The sequence below is a fragment of the Sminthopsis crassicaudata genome, chromosome 1 (assembly GCF_048593235.1).
Source record: "Sminthopsis crassicaudata isolate SCR6 chromosome 1, ASM4859323v1, whole genome shotgun sequence".
NCBI classification, from domain to species: domain Eukaryota; kingdom Metazoa; phylum Chordata; class Mammalia; order Dasyuromorphia; family Dasyuridae; genus Sminthopsis; species Sminthopsis crassicaudata.
The window spans coordinates 473,121,561-473,139,959 of record NC_133617.1 but is presented as its reverse complement, the minus strand read 5'-3'; the positions used below and the strand labels follow the sequence as shown (position 1 = coordinate 473,139,959).

The following is an 18,399-nucleotide window of genomic DNA, read 5'->3' as shown; positions in this document are numbered from 1 at the left end:
AAATGGAACCATCTCTGCTCTGAAGTCAGTCAGCTTATGCATTCAATAGTATGTTTTTTCAATCATAAATTATATTTATATATATATATATGTGTGTGTGTATATATATATATTTCTATTAGGGCAACTGAGGAAGGGATCATAAATAGTGTGTATTACATTAATATGAATTTGTGTTGTGGGTATTTATTATTTTCAGTGATAAACAGTTTCGAAATAATATATGAAAACATTATATTCTAGATACTATGATCTTATCATCACAACCCATTCATGCCTGCCTGTCCTATGAATTCCTGTCTGTATATTCCCATAAATTTAAGTATAGAGTTTGTATACTATGTTACAAAAATTGTTCTACTCCAGACTAGGACCATTTTTCTTTTTCTTTTTTTTTTTATTATTTTTTATTATTATATATTTTTTTATAATATTATCCCTTGTATTCATTTTTCCAAATTATCCCCCCCCGATGGCAGGTAATCCCATACATTTTACATGTGTTACAATATAACCTAGATACAATACATGTGTGTAAATACCATTTTCTTGTTGCACAATAAGCATTAGATTCCGAAGGTATAAGTAACCTGGGCAGACAGATATTAGTGCTAACAATTTACATTCACTTCCCAGTGTTCCTTCTCTGGGTGTAGTTGTTTCTGTCCATCATTGATCAACTGGAAGTGAGTTGGCTCCTCTTTATGTTGAAGATTTCCACTTAGGACCATTTTTCAGCCAAAACTGTTAGGATGGTAGGAACAATATAGACATGAATGTATACTTATAAAGCATTTACTAAGTTTTTATTATGTCCTGAGAATACAAATATAAAACGCTAGATAAATCCTGCTATCAAGAAGCTCACTTTCTAATTGAGAAGTCAATAAATAAAGTTAAATTGTTAGGCAGATTGAAAAGCCTGGAAAAATTCCAAGGGTGTAACATGGAATATTATGATTTTAAATTTGAGGACTATATTTAGGACCTACCACAAAGCATCCAAAAGAATGCAACCAGTGTGGGGAGATCTTGTCATGTGAGGATCATTTGGTAGAATTAGAGGTACTTATCCTGGAAAAAGAAAGGAAAAACTTATAGGGGAGAATTGAAGGTTGACATTTAGAAGGATTACATTTGTTCTGCTTGGCCTCATAGGGCCTAACTCTTAGAGCAGTGGATGGAAGCAGCAGGGAGATAGACTTCAGCTTGCTATAGGGAGAAGCTTCCTAATCATTAGAACTGTTTATTCAAAAGTAAAATGAGCTAGAGGAGTAGTGGAGCTCCACAGGCGATCAACAAGCATCTATTTATTTATTTGTTTGTTTATTTTTTATTTTTTCTAATACATGCAAGATATTTCCCATCATTCGACTTTGCAAAAACTTGTGTTCCAAATTTTTCTCTCTTCCTCCCCCTACTCCCTCTCTTAGACAATAAGCAATCCAATCCAATATAGGTTAAATGTGGGCAGTTCTTCTAAAATATATTTCCATATTTATCATGCTGCACAAGAAAAATCAAAGTGGGGGAACTTGAGAGAGAAAAAAAAAAGGTGAAAATACTATGCTGTTATCTATATTAATTCTCCATAGTTCTGTCTTTGGATGCAGTTGGCTCTTTCCATCACAAGTCTGTTGAAATTGCCTTGAATCACCTCATCAACAAGCATTTATTTAGGTACCAGCTAGGTGCCAAGTGTTGTGTTAAATGTGAAGGATACAAAGAAAAATTAAAGAGTCTCTCTTCTCAAGGAGTTTATTGTCTAATAGGATATGAGTCAGCATGCAAATAACTATGTTCTTTAAAAAAAAGATATTTGATTAATTGAAGATAATCAACAGATGAAGACATTAATATTGAGAGCAATAGAGAAAAGCTTCATGTAGAAAGTGAGATTTTAGCTGGGGCTTGAAGGAAGCCAAGGAAAACAGAGAGAATTCCAGCTATGAGGAATAGCCATTGAAAATGCCCAAAGCCAGAATATGTGTCCCTGGGGGAGGGATGGCAAGGTTCACTGAATCATAGAGTGCATAAAGGTGAGTAAGGTATAAAAAAGTCGGGCAAGGAAAGAAGGGAACAGATTATAAAGAGATACTAGAGAAGTTTGCATTTGGTTTCCTTCTGATTCCAAATTCTGTTAAAATTGGATAAGAAACGAACCTGTTTATTATATAGAAGGCCATCTACATGGAAGAAAACTTTATCAAAGATTGTCTGGGTATTCTGAATACTCTTTCTGCCAAAGATTCACAACATGGTGCGTGTTGTGAAAGGAAGAAACACATTAGTAGAATGCCTACTATGTGCCAGGCTCTGGGCTTTGCAAATATCTCATTTTATCCTCACAACTTTGGAAAACAGGTGCCATCATTATCCCCATTTTACATTTGAGGAAACTGAGACAAATAAAAATTAAAGTCACTTTCCTGGCTCACTTAGCAAATTTTAAGCCAGATTTTGAATTCAGATCTTCCTGACTCCAAGCAATTCCTATGTAAATAAGCCATTACTGTTTGGATATCAGTTCTAGAGTTAAATGAACAAATAGATTCTGGTATTTTCTGTAACCATGTTAGGAGAAGGGGAAAGAGTAAAGGATCAGCTAACCATTCCCAGAAGATTCAATAAATCGATTGCTGACATTGTGCTTGTTTACATATCTAATGACTTGATGCTTTTTGCCTTGATCACCAGTTCTAAATTATAGTTTTTAATTGTGGTACCTACAGCTAATATATTTGGTTAATTTTGCTGAACTACTATTTTCCCCACTTTTTTGTTTCTTTTTCATTTTGTTATTCTCTGTAACCAGGGCTAGTTCTCTGGGTAGGAAGGGGAAAGAAATATATTTTAAAAAAATAAATATGATGACTCAAATGAGAAGACACCTCCAACCTACTTCATGGAAGTGGGAGGTACAAGGTTACATATAGCACATGTTTTTGAACTTTTTAAATGTATTGATAAGCTATGCTGATTTTTCTTCTGATGGAGATATAAAAACTAAAGTATGACTACAAAATAATCTTTTAAATGTTATGTTTTTATGACTGCTATTCTTTCCCAGACTTAGTTGAAAGAACACCCTCCAACTGGTCCAAGAAATGTTCCTTACTTTGTATAGCATTTATTTATTTGTTTGTTTGTTTTGCTGAGGCAATTGGAGTTCACAGCTAGGAAATGTTAAGTGTCTGAGGTCGGATTTGAACTCGGGTCCTCCTGACTTCAGGGCTGGTGCACCCTCTAGCTATCCCCATATATCATATATATTCTGAGTATAACATGCATCCACTATATTTAGCATACTTTAAAGATCCTACACATCAAATGGTCCCAGAGCTATGTGTATCATTTGTTGTACATATAATATACCTATATATATATATATATACATACATACACACACACACACACACACTGTATTTGCATTTATCTGTAATTTGGGCACCAATAACTTAACTTTCTGACTCCAAGTGCAGTGCTCTATGCCAAACTTGAAAATTAAGTTACTTATTTACTAAAAATTTAATGAAACTTAATGACTGACTTTTCATTGGTATATGACATGACTTCAAACTTTTCATATTTTAAACTTATCAAGACAGTATTCATGAAAGTTCTTGAGTCTATGTCATGAGGATCTGTTGAAGAAACTACACGTTTTAGCTTGGAAAAGAGAAGACCCAGGAACACTGACAAGTGTCTTTAAGCAGTTGAAGAATTCTTGTGTATATAAGATTTGTTTTGTGGAACCCCAGAGGTTCCAGGAATAATGGAAATTTTAAGGGAGTAAATTTAGGCTTTATTTCAAGGGGGGGAAAAAAACCTTTTTAGCAATTAGCACCAACTTTAAAATCAAAGGGCTTGGATTTATATCTAGGTTCTGCCACTTTACAACCTGTAATTTTTATCCTTAAGTTTATAGTTCTTTCTCTTTGAGCTCTTTTAACACTGCTGTATTGCTTTTAAAAAATTTTATATTATATAAAAAGTTATTCTGTAAAAATTTTCCCCTTTTTTTCTTCCTAATTCACCTCCTGCTCTAGAGATGGCTACCATTAGATGTGTGTGTACATACAATTATTTTATACATCTATTTACGACTTCTTTCTGCAGTTACACAAAGCATCTTCATATGTCATTTGTTTAATTTGTGTATTTATAATAGTCAAAATGACTTATTTGTTCAAAGTTCTTAAAACAATATTGCTGTGACTATATACAGTGTCTCTTTGTAATGTTCATTTGTTAACTAAACTAGGTCAATATTCTGTTGTGTCTTTGGAAATCAATGATGCTTGCTCTTTTGTCTCCCCTTTATTTTATTTCATTTAAGTATTATGCATATATGTTTGCTTTTCTACTCTGTAAGTTAAATTACTTTTGACTTTTAAGCTTTTTTCTAGCATCACACCACTGTCTTCTGAAGACAGTTGATGGAGAATTGGGGTCATATTTAACTGGGCTAGAATAGTACAGCAAAAAAAGTATACACCCTAGTGACAGAATAGAATATCTTTAACATAACATCAGAAACTTATAGTTTTTGGAGAAAGGATGATACCAAAATATCTATACTTCTTTGCAATTTCTACATTTAATGAACTAGTAAAAATAGTGAATAGAAAATAATGAATCCCATGAAAGGGTCACATGGATTTGAATGGAAACCAGTTAGTATATTTTATGTAATCACATCTTCAAGTAGTTTTAATTCAAATATACTTCATTGTATACATTATTCATATTAATTTGGACTTCCCCAGCACTTTATTTTTGTTTTCTTTTGGGGGTTAAGTGATTTGCTAGTAAGTAAATGCTTTTTTGAACTCATGGCCAGGGCTCTATCCACTGTGCCATCTAGCTGCCCTGAATTTTGTTTTCAAACATTCACTTCTTTCTTTGTGAATGGATCCTGACAGAATTTATGCAGTTGTTTCAGTAACTTGCCAAGCCTAATGTCCCATGAAAAGATATATATTCAAAGTGTTCATGCTGCATACCATAGCACCACTACTTTGTTCTGGGATGAGAAAATTGCAGATGTTAGAAAAAGAAAGTAATCTCTCCCTTTAACCCTGATAGATAATCAGATTATAGTTTAAAAAAAAAAAAAAAAAGCATAATCTGCTCCTATAATTAGTTACTGTAATCATCCAGGTAGTTATTTATCAGATACAACATGTGGAGCAAAGTATAGTAGGCTTGTGTTTAAAAAAAAAATAAAATAAAGGACAGTGTACATAAGATAAGTTTCACAATGACAGTAAATTTTTGATACATATCAAATTCTGAAGTAGAGATGCTGTTTTTCAATATATTTGGCTTTATTTGCAGGACATGTCCTTATAGAGATTTCAAATACTCACAAGAAACTCAATGACAGTCTTGATGAAAATGTAGGTGAACTTTTTTTCATATTTAGTTTTTTGAAATTCATTCAATTTTGTTTTTAGAATTTCCAACATCTATTTTTAAACATGCCATGTGTTTTTTTTCTTTCCGGTAGTTTAAAAAATTCCATAAAGAAATTATACATGAACTTGAGAAGAAGACAGAACTTGATGTCAAATACATGAATGTGAGTATTCTGCTTTCAGTCACCAGATTTCTACAGATGACTATCACCAAAGAAATAATCTTCCTACTTTCAATTCTGGGTCAATTTTTCACTGTAATCTGAATCCAAAGACCTATTGCTAGCTGTGCAGGGATTTCCCCAACCAGCTTCCAGTTTCCCCAGCCTTAAAACTTAGATGGAGTTTCTTCATTTCTTTCTTTTCTTTTTTCTTGCATTCTTTTTTACTCTCTAATCTTTCTTCTGGGCTTCTTTTTAAAGAACACACAGCTACCTGCTTAAAATGTTGTAAGAAATATTGTAAGAAATCATTAACGCTTTCTGCAAATTTAATAATACCTAGCATTTACATAGTGCCCACTAAGCACTGTGCTAAGCACTTTTTATAAATAAATATTATCTCATTTAAACAATTTCCTTGATTTATTTAAGTATTTAGTTAAGACATCTAAGTGACACTATGGACAGAGTGCTGGACTCTGAAGTCAAACATACTTGGGTTCAATACTCACTAACCAAGGTAAGTTACTTAACCAGTTTGCCTCAATTTCCTCATGTAAAAAGGGGACATAATAGTACCCGCCTCATAGGATGTAATGAGGATTAAATGAGATAATAATAATAAAGAAAAGTTTGTGTTGACTGTAGTATTTTTTTAATAAAGCATATATTAAAATTTTGCAAATTAAGTACTGAAATGCGTCATAGTGAAAGTTTACCTAACAATAAGAGATAGTACACTCATTCCTGGAATATTGCTCTAATCCAATCAATTCCAACAGACATTTATTAAGTGCCTTCCTGGATCATGGAAGAAAGAATTACAGACAATTAGAGACAATAGAGACAATTGCAGACAAGCGGAAACTTGAAGGAAATTCTGGAAATCTAAGAGGCAAAAATGAGAAGTAAAGACAATTCTTTTTTTCCTTTCCCAGTGAAGTTAGGATTGGTGGGGTGGATACCGCAGGCACATGACCTGAAATCTGGAAGATCTGAGTTCACCACTTGACTTTGAGGCTCTAGGCAAATCATTCAACTTCAGTTTGCTATACTTTTTTGAAGTGTAAAATAGAGATTAATATTATTGTTAGAATCAAAAGAGATTGTTAAGTGCTTAACCCAGTGCTAATCTTTTAGCACTTTTTACTTTGTAAAAACTTATTCCCTTTCTCTTTCCCCCATCTAGCCTTTTATCTTTGGTCACATCTTCATCCTTTCAATAAAAATTTTCTGTTTTCCTAGAACTTTTATTTCATCCCAAAGCTCTGTCCTTTATGTTCCTACTATTACATTATTACTACTTAGCAAAACTCTCCATATTAACCTTTCTCCTTTTCTATTAGTATAAAAAGCTACTACCATTTTCTTTCACTTTTGACTTAGCCTTTGGGCTCCCATTTACCTTATCAGAGTCCTTCCCAGCATTATCCTTAGATAACTTTTTCCTATACCCACCTAATCTACCACCCAGGGTTTTTAATCCTATTCAATTATCTTGCTAAAAATCCTTTGCATTCCTTTTTTTTCCTAAATTTCTTTTATTGAATCTCTTCTTTTGTAACTTCTTCCTTATTGATCACTGTACTAGAAAACTTTAACCTATAATACTTTTTCTTTAATCTGCTCATTTCCCCTTACTTATTCCTCTACTCAACCTCAGCTACACACAGATCTTATCATATACAAGAGTTCCACTTCCATTCTTCAATTCCAATTGGTTTCCCTGCATCAAATCTCTCCGGACTCCTCAAATCACTCAGGTGATTTTTTTTTTTTTTTTTTTAAGAATGGGTCTGACCATGGTCACACCCTATTCTATGAGCCCTAGACCTCCTGTTAACTTTGGGACCTAATGTAAATGCCTTAGGCACTTTACTGTTCTTAATTTGACTCCTTCCTACGTTTCCACACTTTTTCCCCCCCTTATTCTACTCCAAAAACTCTGTTTTGGCTACACTGCACTATTTAAAATTCCTCAAATACTGCACTCAATCTCCTATCTCTGTGCCTTTGAACTAACTGGAATGTTCTTAAACCTTAACTCAACCTCTTAATTTCCCTAATTCTCAGTCCAAATCCTCCAAACTATCTAGGTTGTTTACAAATTGTCGTATATTGATATAATTTTATTAGAACAGAAGTAAATGTCTAAAGGCAGGTACTGCTTGCTTGCTTTTATTTCTTTTTTACTTATTTCCAGCACTTAGCCCAGTCCCTGAAATGTATATGTATTCAATAAATGCTTGTGTGTTTAACTTGTCTTGACTTGACACCTCCCATCTCTTCATTTAAGGAGTCTTTCAAATTTTCTTTCTGTAAAGAAAGCTGTAAAAATCACTTTCCCATCCCATCCAAAACAATGTTAGGGCTACTCACCAATGAAAACTATTAACTTCCACCAGAGTTCCATTAAAATAATGACAAAAAAATGCTAAAACCCACATATAAATCTTCACATAAAAACAAAATTATAACTAGACTAAACCATGATCCTATTATTTTTCAAAGTAGTAATGTGAAACATTGTATGCTTTCAAAAAAAATGAGCAATATAAAATGGAGATTTATCATTTCATATATAATCTTTCTGTGTCTGTGTGTTAAAGGTGGTATTAAAAATGAAAAAGAAGATATTTGTTCTCACTTTCACAGAGTTTTCTATCTATCTGGGGTTTTAAAATATTCCAACAAATCTTTAGATACAGAACAATTTACATGCAATATTTATATAGTACTTTATAATATACAAAAAGCTTTCCTCACAACTCTGCAGGGGAGTATTTTTTACCATTTTATAGATGAGAAAGTTGAGGCGTATGAGGGTTAATTGACTTGCTCGTGGCCATCTAACTACTTTTGGAGCCAGAGCCCAAGTCTCCTCAAAGCAGAGTTTTTCTATTCCAACAGGCAACTACTCTTCACCTTCCCACTATAATTATAAGGTACTTCAGAGTTGCAAAGTAAAGGACTTGCCCCTTCATTAAATGCTAATTGGTAGTGATAATTGAATAAATGTTTATATGGCATTTTGGCATAATGTTTTAATTACAGGCAACTCTAAAGAGATACCAAACTGAACACAGAAGTAAATTAGATTCTTTGGAGAAATCTCAGGCGGAGTTGAAAAAGATTAGAAGGAAAAGTCAAGGTGGAAGAAATGCCCTAAAATATGAACACAAAGAAATTGAGGTAAATAGAAGCTTTCTATCAGATTGTTTTAATTTTATTTCTGGGTTGGTTTTATTTTGGGTTTTTTGCCAGCAAATGATTCCTGATAAATGGTATGCTTGCCCAGATGCATTTTTATCTACTAACATTCCATCTGATAGGATGAGTGATACACTAATTTGATATAGTTTAGAGCAATTAGTAATCAAAAGCCTAGAGGCTATTGAGTTTTCTATAGTTAGGGATAGTTAAAAACATTAGCATTTCTGTATCAAACTGAAGATATGAGGTACCCAATTGCCCAGTTTGACTATGGATCATCTTAAACTAGGCTCTTAAAGATCTTTTTGATAACTGATCCAGCTAATAAATGTTGAACTTGTACTGAGAATTTGTTTTCTATGATCTGGATAGCTTGAATATTAACATTGTTACACTTATAATTGTTATTTTTCCCTTAGTATGTGGAAACTGTCACTTCTCGTCAGAGTGATATCCAAAAATTTATTGCGGATGGCTGCAAAGAAGCTCTCCTTGAAGAGAAAAGGCGATTCTGCTTTCTAGTTGACAAACATTGTTCTTTTGCCAATCACATAAATTACTATCACTTACAGGTAAGTATAAAAGGAAAATAAGGTTGTGAAGGTTCTAACAATCTTCCAAATATAATTATACTTACATAGGATTGTAACATCATAGATTTAGAGTTAGAAGGGACCTCAGAAGTCAAGCCATCTGGTTCAACCCCTTTTTGTAACTGGGGAAACTAAGATCTAGGGAGGTTGAGTGATTTCATCAAGTAATACATGTACTTGGGCAGCAGAAGTAGAATTTTAATTCACTGCTCTGATTCAAGAACTAGGTCTCTTTCTGCTATAACTTCTTACTGCGTTCTATATACATACTCATACTTGCTTGCAGAATATATAATATATAAAATATTCAGATTTTTATGGTTTTTTCAAATACATGCAAAGATAGTTTTCAATATGTATCTTTGCAAAACTTTTCTACATATATTTTTGAAGAGGGCAATGTGGTAATATAATAGAAAAAGACTATATATGTGGTATATTATATAATAAATATATTTCAAATGATTCTGATAGATGTATATATTGCATTGTGTGTATGTGTACAAATGCAATATGAAATTGGGTTGGTCCTTTTTTTCCCCCCTTAATATATATTTTGGTAAACCAAGATCTTGGACTTGTCTACCATTTCCTTCTTCAATTTATTTTACAAATACGGAAACTGAGACAAATAGGGTTAAGTGACTTGCCTAAGATTATATCCCTATTAAGGGGTAAGTAAGAATTATATTATTCACTCTGAGACTGAACTTAAACTTGGGTCTTTCTGACTTCAGGTCCAGGGATCTATCTACTTTGCCACCAATAAATATTGTTGAATTCAATTCAGTTCAAAGCTTTCTGTCTTTTTAAGAAGTGATGGTATTATCCTGTGTGGCAACAGCGGCATCTGGGGTTTAAGGAGAAAAGAATCCTGAGCCAAAAGCTAGAAGGCAGACATTCTTGTTCTAAGACTGCCATTAATTAGCCGTGCAAGAATGGTCAAATCTCTTAACCTCCCTGAGCTTTAGTGCCTTTGCCTATACTTTTGGACTAGATGATTTCCAAAGTCCCTTTCAGCTCCAGAGTTCACCATTACAGACGATATCTTGTTTATCATCAAGTTCCCAACAAAATAAGTTCCTCTTTAACTCTTTTATTTCTTTTGGCTTTACAGTCTGCAGAATTGCTCAATTCTAAACTACCTAAATGGCAGGAAACTTGTGGTGATGCTACCAAAGTGCCAGAGAAAATCATGAATATGATAGAAGAAATAAAAACACCAGGTTCCACCCCAGTATCAGGAACTCCTCAACCATCACCAATGATAGAAAGAAATAGTATGGTGGGTACTTTTATTTTGATTTATGTTGGAAGCCAATTTAACAACTGAAAGACATCCTGATATAATGAATACAGGAGAGTGTGGCAGGAAGAGGGGTTTTGCACAGGTTAATTTTTTAAAATTATCCATGCATATCTTTTGAAAATTATAAAACTTTAATTAAAAAAATAAAGCACTTTGAGATTTGCAAAAAAAAAAAAAAAAAAAAAAAAAAGTGAAGAGATGATGGCCTCTCAGGTCTTTTCCAACTCTGTTTTCTTCTCTGATAATCTGTGGGATTTTATTGGAAGAGCTTTGGAGTGCTTTGCCATTTCCTTCTCCAGCTCATTTTGCAGATGAGGAAACTGAGGCAAACAAGGTTCAGTAATTTATTGAGGATCACACAACTAGTAAGAGGTTGGATTTGAACTCATGAAAATGAGTCTTCCTGATTCCAGACTTGACACTCAATCCATAGTGATACTTAACCACCCCTTAAGCAACTAGTCATGCCTAAATTTAATAGAATTTAAGTAACACAGAATTGTCATGAATGCTATAACTTAAGGCAATTAATTCAGTATCATTATTCTTGTTTGTTAATGTAATATTAATTATTATCCACAGGTTGGAAAAGATTATGATACTCTCCCTAAGTATTCACCAAAGATGCCCCCAGTTTCTTCAGCCAGAGCATATGCCAGTCCTCTGGCTGATATGTTCAACAACCCAGCAACCATCCCAAAAACTTCAGAAAGATTAAATAATACAGCTGGTAAGAAATTTGGTTGTAGTTTTTTTGAACCAATACTTAATTTGTAATTACACTGTGTGAATATTTTCAATCAAACATGTACCAGTTGCTGGGAAAAACAGAAATATAATTAGTGTCAACAATGAAATTCTTCAAAACAAAGATCCACTTTTATAAGAGCATCCTAATTAGTGACATGCTGGTTGTTTTGTGATATATGCTGAATTTATGCATTGATTTAGAGTTTGGGAAGAAACGAACAACATTTTAATAAATACTTATGTGTCAAGCATCATACTGTATTATACAATTCTCTGCACTGTGTCTCTTGTATTCAGTAATTTTATTTTCAAAATCTTCATTGAAACATTCATTAAGTACATGCTACATCCAAGGCGCTATGCTACGGTCTGGAAAGACAGAAACAAAACAGATCCCTGCCCTCGAGGAACTTAGATTCTACTGGAGGGGCTCACATAATGGGAATGTAAGCCAGTGATATCTATGGCCATTATCATGAAGTTGTATTTACAATGAAACATTCTGAGACATGTTTCAGATTATAAATTCCCAGACTACAACTCCTCTTGCCAGTAGGCTCAGATAGATTTTTCATCTTTTCTAGCAAAGAATTATGTATGTTTTAGATGCAGAATCAATACTATTGGGTCGTTTTCCCAAATGATTAAATTCATCATGCAGCCAAGATTATTAAACAGTTCTGAAAATTAAAAACCAAAATGTAAATTTGCATTTTCAGTCCTAAGCATAGAAGGATTAATTACCACATAAAGATTACTGTGCCTCTTAGGAGGTCATGATTTCTTTCCATTTTCTGTGTCCTCCATCTCCTTTTGAGTTCCATTTCAGTTTTAATTTACAAGATTCAGTTTTATGTAAAAAAAAATATATATATATATATAGCGCAAGATTTGGGCTTTGAAGTAGTTGGGGCAAAGGTAAGAATAGGAAATCTTTACAATGACTTTTGAGAGAGATCTATATGGAAAGAACATTTTATAGTCTTGCTTTTGGGAAATGTTTCCAATAGTAGTAGTTTAGAATGTATAATTAAAATATTGTATATAGGATTCACATTCATGTGACTTTGATTTTGAGGTTTTAGAAAATATCACTTTGGGAAGCTAAATGAAAAATTCTAATTGTTTCAGTATTATCTAGATAATAAGAGTTTGGAAAGCTTGCTATATTTAAATTTTTTAAAAGTATACCAAAGTGCATCTCATGCTTAAAAACTGGAATAACAACTACCTGTCTAGCAAGAAGTGCATGGTATAATATATCTTGATTGGAATGTCCAGAGTATTTTCTTTGCTCTTATGTTTCCATATACTTGTTTTTTTGGATAAGCCCATTAGGTGAAGTTGAGGAACCTTTAACATTTTTAGACTTTCCATCCAGATCAAAAATTTCCTTCTTTTCTTTTTTTTTTTTTTTTTTTTTTTTCCAATAGAGAAAAAAAAAAAAAACAGTAGAATTTGTCGTTGGGATTTGAGTTATAGTTTTTAAAATTGGTGTATATTTCCTTTGAATATGATTAAAGTATAGAGAACATGGGATGAGAAAGTACTTTCTTGCCATCTGGAAGTAAAGTATCTTCAGAGTTACAAAAAAAAATACCCCTGAAGAGAATCAGATTGGCAAATTGAACAAGGTTTTGGTTTGTTTTAATGATGTGGGGGGAAATGTTTGTGGTCTAGAAAGAAAAATTCCTCTAGCCATAATTCTTCCTTTCCCCCATACCCTTAGTCTGATTCTGAGCAGAACTATTGTGAAAACCTAGCCAGTAATTTAGTTGGATAGTTTAGGATTATTGGCAAGGATCACAGTAAATGGCTTGAGGATTCTACTAGTAGATTTGAGCCTGACCTATATTTTGTTTAAAACAATTTAATGTTTTGTTGTATGGATTAGCCATCAATGTTGATTTCATTTAACAGATAATTCGGAGGATCCCAGTTTACCGCGATCTATTTCTGTGGCAACAGGATTAAACATGATTAAAAGGCAGAAAGTAAAAACAATCTTCCCACATACTGCTGGAAGTAACAAGACATTACTTAGCTTTGCACAAGGAGACATCATCACATTGCTCATTCCGGAGGAAAAAGATGGCTGGCTCTATGGAGAACATGATCAAACCAAAGTGTAAGTCAGTGAGTTGTTCATACTGGTGACACAGGAATTAGAATGACTGTAACCCAGAGTAACTGTGGTATTTGAAAAAGGCCTGTTAGATTACTACTACTAATTTTAGCAATCAAAAATAAAGGTTATGTTGAGTTATTTTAGTCAATGTCTAACCTATTAGGGGTTTCTTGGCAAAGATACTGAAGTGGTTTGCCATTCTTCTCGAGCTCATTTTCCAGATGAGAAAACTGAGGCAAACAGGATTAAGTGATTTTTTTCCCCCCAGGGTCACACAGCTTGTTAGTGTCTGAGGCTGGATTTGAACTCATAAAGATGAATTTCCTGATTTCAGACCCAGCATTCTATCCACTGCACCACCTAATTGCCCACCTAGCACGTAGTAATCACTTAATAAAAAATACTATTGATTGACAAAGAAAACATAGTTCATAGCAGTGGTTTTAATAACAGCAGCGTGTAAATCATTGTCTGTAAACTCCAGAATCGGTTCCCCAATCTTTTTTAATCTAAAAAGTAGAGGGTCAAAAAAATATTAGAAAGCCATTGCTTTGGGACTATTTCTTTTTAAATTCTGAAGCTCTTTTTTCTTCATGAGAATGTCAATCATAACAACTTTTACTTCTCCTAATGTCATTGTGCCCTCTGAAGCAATGAACTGTTCTGGTGGAACAAAGACAGCATTTATAGCCAACAGTGGTGATTTAATAGCTTTGCTCATTAGAGTCATTATTTAGGGATTTGATCTTTCTAGATAGTGGCAATATTATAATCTCCATTTATAAATGAATAAACCTAGATTGAGATTAGGAAACTGTGTAGTCCAATGGGAAGTGTGCTGGTTTGGGAGGCTGAGGTCCTAAATTCAAATCCCACCTTTGTTATTTACTGGGCAAATTACTTAATCTCTCTAGGCCAGACTTCATCTGTAAAGTGGAGGAATTAGACCTTATACCCCTTGCTTCTAAGTGTTTCTTACTTCTCTTAGTATTTTGTTATGAAAACAATGTATTTTTTGCCTTGTTCAATATGCAAAGTAACCTCAACTTAATTGTATTGATAATACTTATTGAGGCCTACTGTGTTCAGGACATCAGGCTAATCACAATATTGATGACAATTCACAATCTATCTGCAGAGTAAGACAAAATTTTTTGGTGCTTGTTGTTATTCAGTCATTTCAATTATGTCTAACTCTTTGGGACCCATACTGGGCTGGTTTGCCATTTCCTTCTCCAGGAAAATGAGTCAAAGAGCATCACTTGCTCATGCTCTCAGTGTGAGGGCAGGCTTGAATTCCTGACTCTAACCACTGCAAGGGCTAACTGCCCTAAGGCAAAGTTTACAGTAATAAAAAAAACAATAACAGCTGATGTGAATTAGCACTTAAGGTTAACAAATCATTTTAAACATAGACACATGCATACATATACATACATATTTTCATTTATATATAAAATTACATGCATAATTTTATCTTCTAAGTATAGTACAAGATAAAATATGTTCCAAAAAAAGAAACAGAAAGTTCTTGAGAATTTCTTAAGAAAAGGAAGAATTGTTGGGGAATCAGGAAGTTTTGTGGAACAGCTCTGAAGAACAGGCAGGTAGATTTTTTGACAGTGATATAGGAGGAAGGCATTGCAAACAAAGAAACTTCACAAGAAGAGACAAGGTAGGAGAAGACAATACATATTGAATATAATTCAAGTTGTCCCAGAAAATAGATTAGGCCAAAGGAGCTGTGACAAATAAAAATTGAAAAAATTAATTGGGCCATATCATGTAAGACCTTGATTATCAAATTGAGGAATATGGATTTCATAAGCAGCCAAGTTTTTTAGTAGAGCATTGATTAGATTTGTATATCTGTCTATAAGATATTTACCATTTCAACAAGAGCTAGAGTATCCACTCATCATTTGAGACAAAAATTTTGCTCACAACAATGTGAGATTTTGATTCAGGAAGAATGTTCAAATTCTATCTCAGGTTTGCCTCTGTGTCTCAATTTTCTTCATTTGTAAAAGGGGATAATCATCATTGTAATATGTAATTCATAGGAATATTGTAAGAATCAAATAAGATAATGTATGGAAAGTGCTTTGCAAAATTTAAAGCACTACCTAAAAATCTGGCATTGTTGTACTTATGTGCCAAAGAGAAATGTTACCGAAATTTTTCACTTCAAACCTCCTCCTTTTTTTTTTTTTTTTTTTTTTTTTTTAATTACTAGTCAAGGCCCATTATAAATAAAATTCAAATGAATATATAAGTTGTTGGGTTTTTTGTTCACTATAGGAAAGGCTGGTTTCCATTATCATATACAAAACCATTAGAAGAAAATGAAGAAGAAACTCTAAATGTGCCAACTCCCAGGTAATAATTTGAGTTCTGAATTGTATTTCTCTATGCAAAATGCACTCTTTGCCTGAAAGCTTTATTGTCCAATACTTCTCCAGGTATATTCGTTATTCATTAACATTCCAGAGACTTATCGCATGTTGAATAGTAATAAAAAGCAGTTTCTAGGTTGTTATTCCTATTCATCTTTTGCCTTGCATTTATGTAATTCTTTTCCTTTCATCTTCCACAACATGAAAATAGTATTTCAAGCCCAGATTCCCTAAAAGAGAAAATCAATAACAGATTGAGACGTTAAGAGGAAGGTACATGGTAATAATTCAGAGCATGTATGAAAAGTAAAAAATTCATCTTAATTATTGACTTCCCTCACGTATTTTTTTCAGTACCTAATGTGTTCTGAAGATACCCATAACAAAAGAAATGAGATGGCTAACAAATATAATAGAAACTCATAAAATTATTGTGTTTTAAAGGATAGTATATCGATTTAAAAACAAACAAATTAAGGCAATTTGATATCAGCAGTACTAAATACAACTGACATTTATTTCTTGTCCTCTGTTCTAAAAATCAGTGTATCTAGAAATGCCTCAGATGTCATAAATTGTTCTCTCTTATTTGTAATCCTTTTCCAGGGTTTCTCATGTGTCTAGTTATATGTTCTCTTAATATATAACCTTTCTTTTTTACTTTGCATATAAATTTAGTGCAGATTCTGTTCGCTAGATGTTAGAAGTTTTGCTGCTTAGACTGAGACTTTGATCTAATACATTTCTTCCCTTCCCCTTCATTTTTTGATTTAGCCCTGCACCTGTTAGAAGCATCAGTACAGTGAATTTAGCAGAAAAAAGTAATGTTGTCATCCCGCCTCCTGATTATCTAGAATGTTTGTCTGGAGTTGCTGCTGCAGATAGAAGAATAGATACTTCTTTGAAAAATTCTACATTTAAGCCACCAGTACCCAAACCAGAAATCACATCTCCTGTGAGTAAAACTGACCAATACCCAACTTGAACAGCAAAATCTTCTTCCCTAAAGCCAAAAATATTTAATTCTTGACATAAGGTCATTCCTTATTGTTCGAGTCATTCTAGTCATATCTGACTCTGTGCCTCCCATTCAGGAATTTTTTGGCAGAAATCCTGCCATTTCCTTCTCTAGTTCATTTGAAAGATGAGGAAACAGAAGCAAAAAGGATTAAATGACTTATCCAGGGCCACATAGGCAATAAGTGCTGATGGCCAGATTTTATTTTAGGTCTTCTGTCTCTAGCCCCAGTTAGTAATTTATACCATCTAGCTGCCCTGAAATCATTGCTACCTAGACTTTTATAATGTTGAAGAATTTTAGGTAGTGTCTTTAGTGCTTACCTTCTATACAACCCTTAATATAATTATTTTGTTCTTGTGTTATCTTTCAGTTGTTTACATTATTCTCCTGCTTGCCACATAGATATTTTATTTTTCATGTAGATATCAACATATCAAATTCTTCATCTCTGCTTGTTGTAAACCATGCTTGCACACTAATCCTTGTCTAGTTTCCTTTCTTTGGCTTTTCTTCATTTACAAATTTTATTTTTCAACAGAACTACTTCATTTATTTGTATATTTTGTTAAAAGTTAAATTGACCTATATCACTTACTGTTGTTTAGTCATTTTTATTCTTGTCCAATTCTCCATGACCCCATTTGGAGTTTTCTTGACAAACATTGGAGTAGTTTGCCATTTCCTTCTCCAATTCACATGGCAAATAGAGTTAAGTGATTTTCTCAGCATCATACAACCAGGTAAGTGTCTGAGGCCAGAGTTGAACACAGGAAGATCCTAACTCCAACCAGGAATCTCTATCCGCTGCACCACATAACCGCCCTTATTACTTGTATATACATACATTAAATCATTTTTATTGTTCTTCATATTGACTCTTTGAAGTAGCTTTGTTATTCTTATTTGACTGGGGAAAAAAACTAAAGTTTTTAAGAGGATGAAAACAGTTCATTAATTCCTTTCTGTCCTGGGGACATGGAAAATTTCTGCCAGTTAGGCTTTTTGAGGGAGAAAGTAGATTTCTTCACAATTTTATTTTGTTGCTACTTGTAGCCTTTTTTCTTTTTACAAGACTGATTCTGTTTGTTATATTAAATGAGGAAGTGACTGGTTTAATGGAAAGAGGTTCTCAATGTCTTAAGATCTGAATTCAAATCTCAGCCTGCTACTTATTACACATATGTCTCTTATGTATGTTCCTTTAGATGAGTAAACTATGTTTTGGAATATTTATACCCTGCATAAAGCTAATTTTAAAAGCAGCTCTTCATAAGAATTTAAAACATTACTGAACATGGACTTAAAAAAAAAATAAAGTAGGACTTTCTTCTTTAAGAGCATGCAATTATACATATGGCAATTGATTAGAAAGTTATGTTAGAGGGGGAAATTAAAGGTATATTTTATT

General features: G+C 33.2%; 1 protein-coding gene across 3 annotated transcripts in view; it reads left to right on the top strand.

The window, feature by feature from the left end:
* Nucleotides 1–18,399, top strand: part of BAIAP2L1 (BAR/IMD domain containing adaptor protein 2 like 1) — a 120,839-nt gene that overhangs the window by 80,804 nt on the left and 21,636 nt on the right. For 2 of the 3 annotated variants that reach the window (XM_074281079.1, XM_074281080.1), the window contains 9 exons: nucleotides 5,341–5,402; nucleotides 5,513–5,584; nucleotides 8,636–8,773; nucleotides 9,214–9,366; nucleotides 10,505–10,672; nucleotides 11,279–11,426; nucleotides 13,367–13,574; nucleotides 15,876–15,953; nucleotides 16,745–16,925. In XM_074281079.1, coding sequence (XP_074137180.1) covers nucleotides 5,341–5,402; nucleotides 5,513–5,584; nucleotides 8,636–8,773; nucleotides 9,214–9,366; nucleotides 10,505–10,672; nucleotides 11,279–11,426; nucleotides 13,367–13,574; nucleotides 15,876–15,953; nucleotides 16,745–16,925 — 1,208 coding nt within the window. The remainder of the gene's footprint in view (nucleotides 1–5,340; nucleotides 5,403–5,512; nucleotides 5,585–8,635; nucleotides 8,774–9,213; nucleotides 9,367–10,504; nucleotides 10,673–11,278; nucleotides 11,427–13,366; nucleotides 13,575–15,875; nucleotides 15,954–16,744; nucleotides 16,926–18,399) is intronic. The other variant, XM_074281081.1, reaches the window with a different exon arrangement.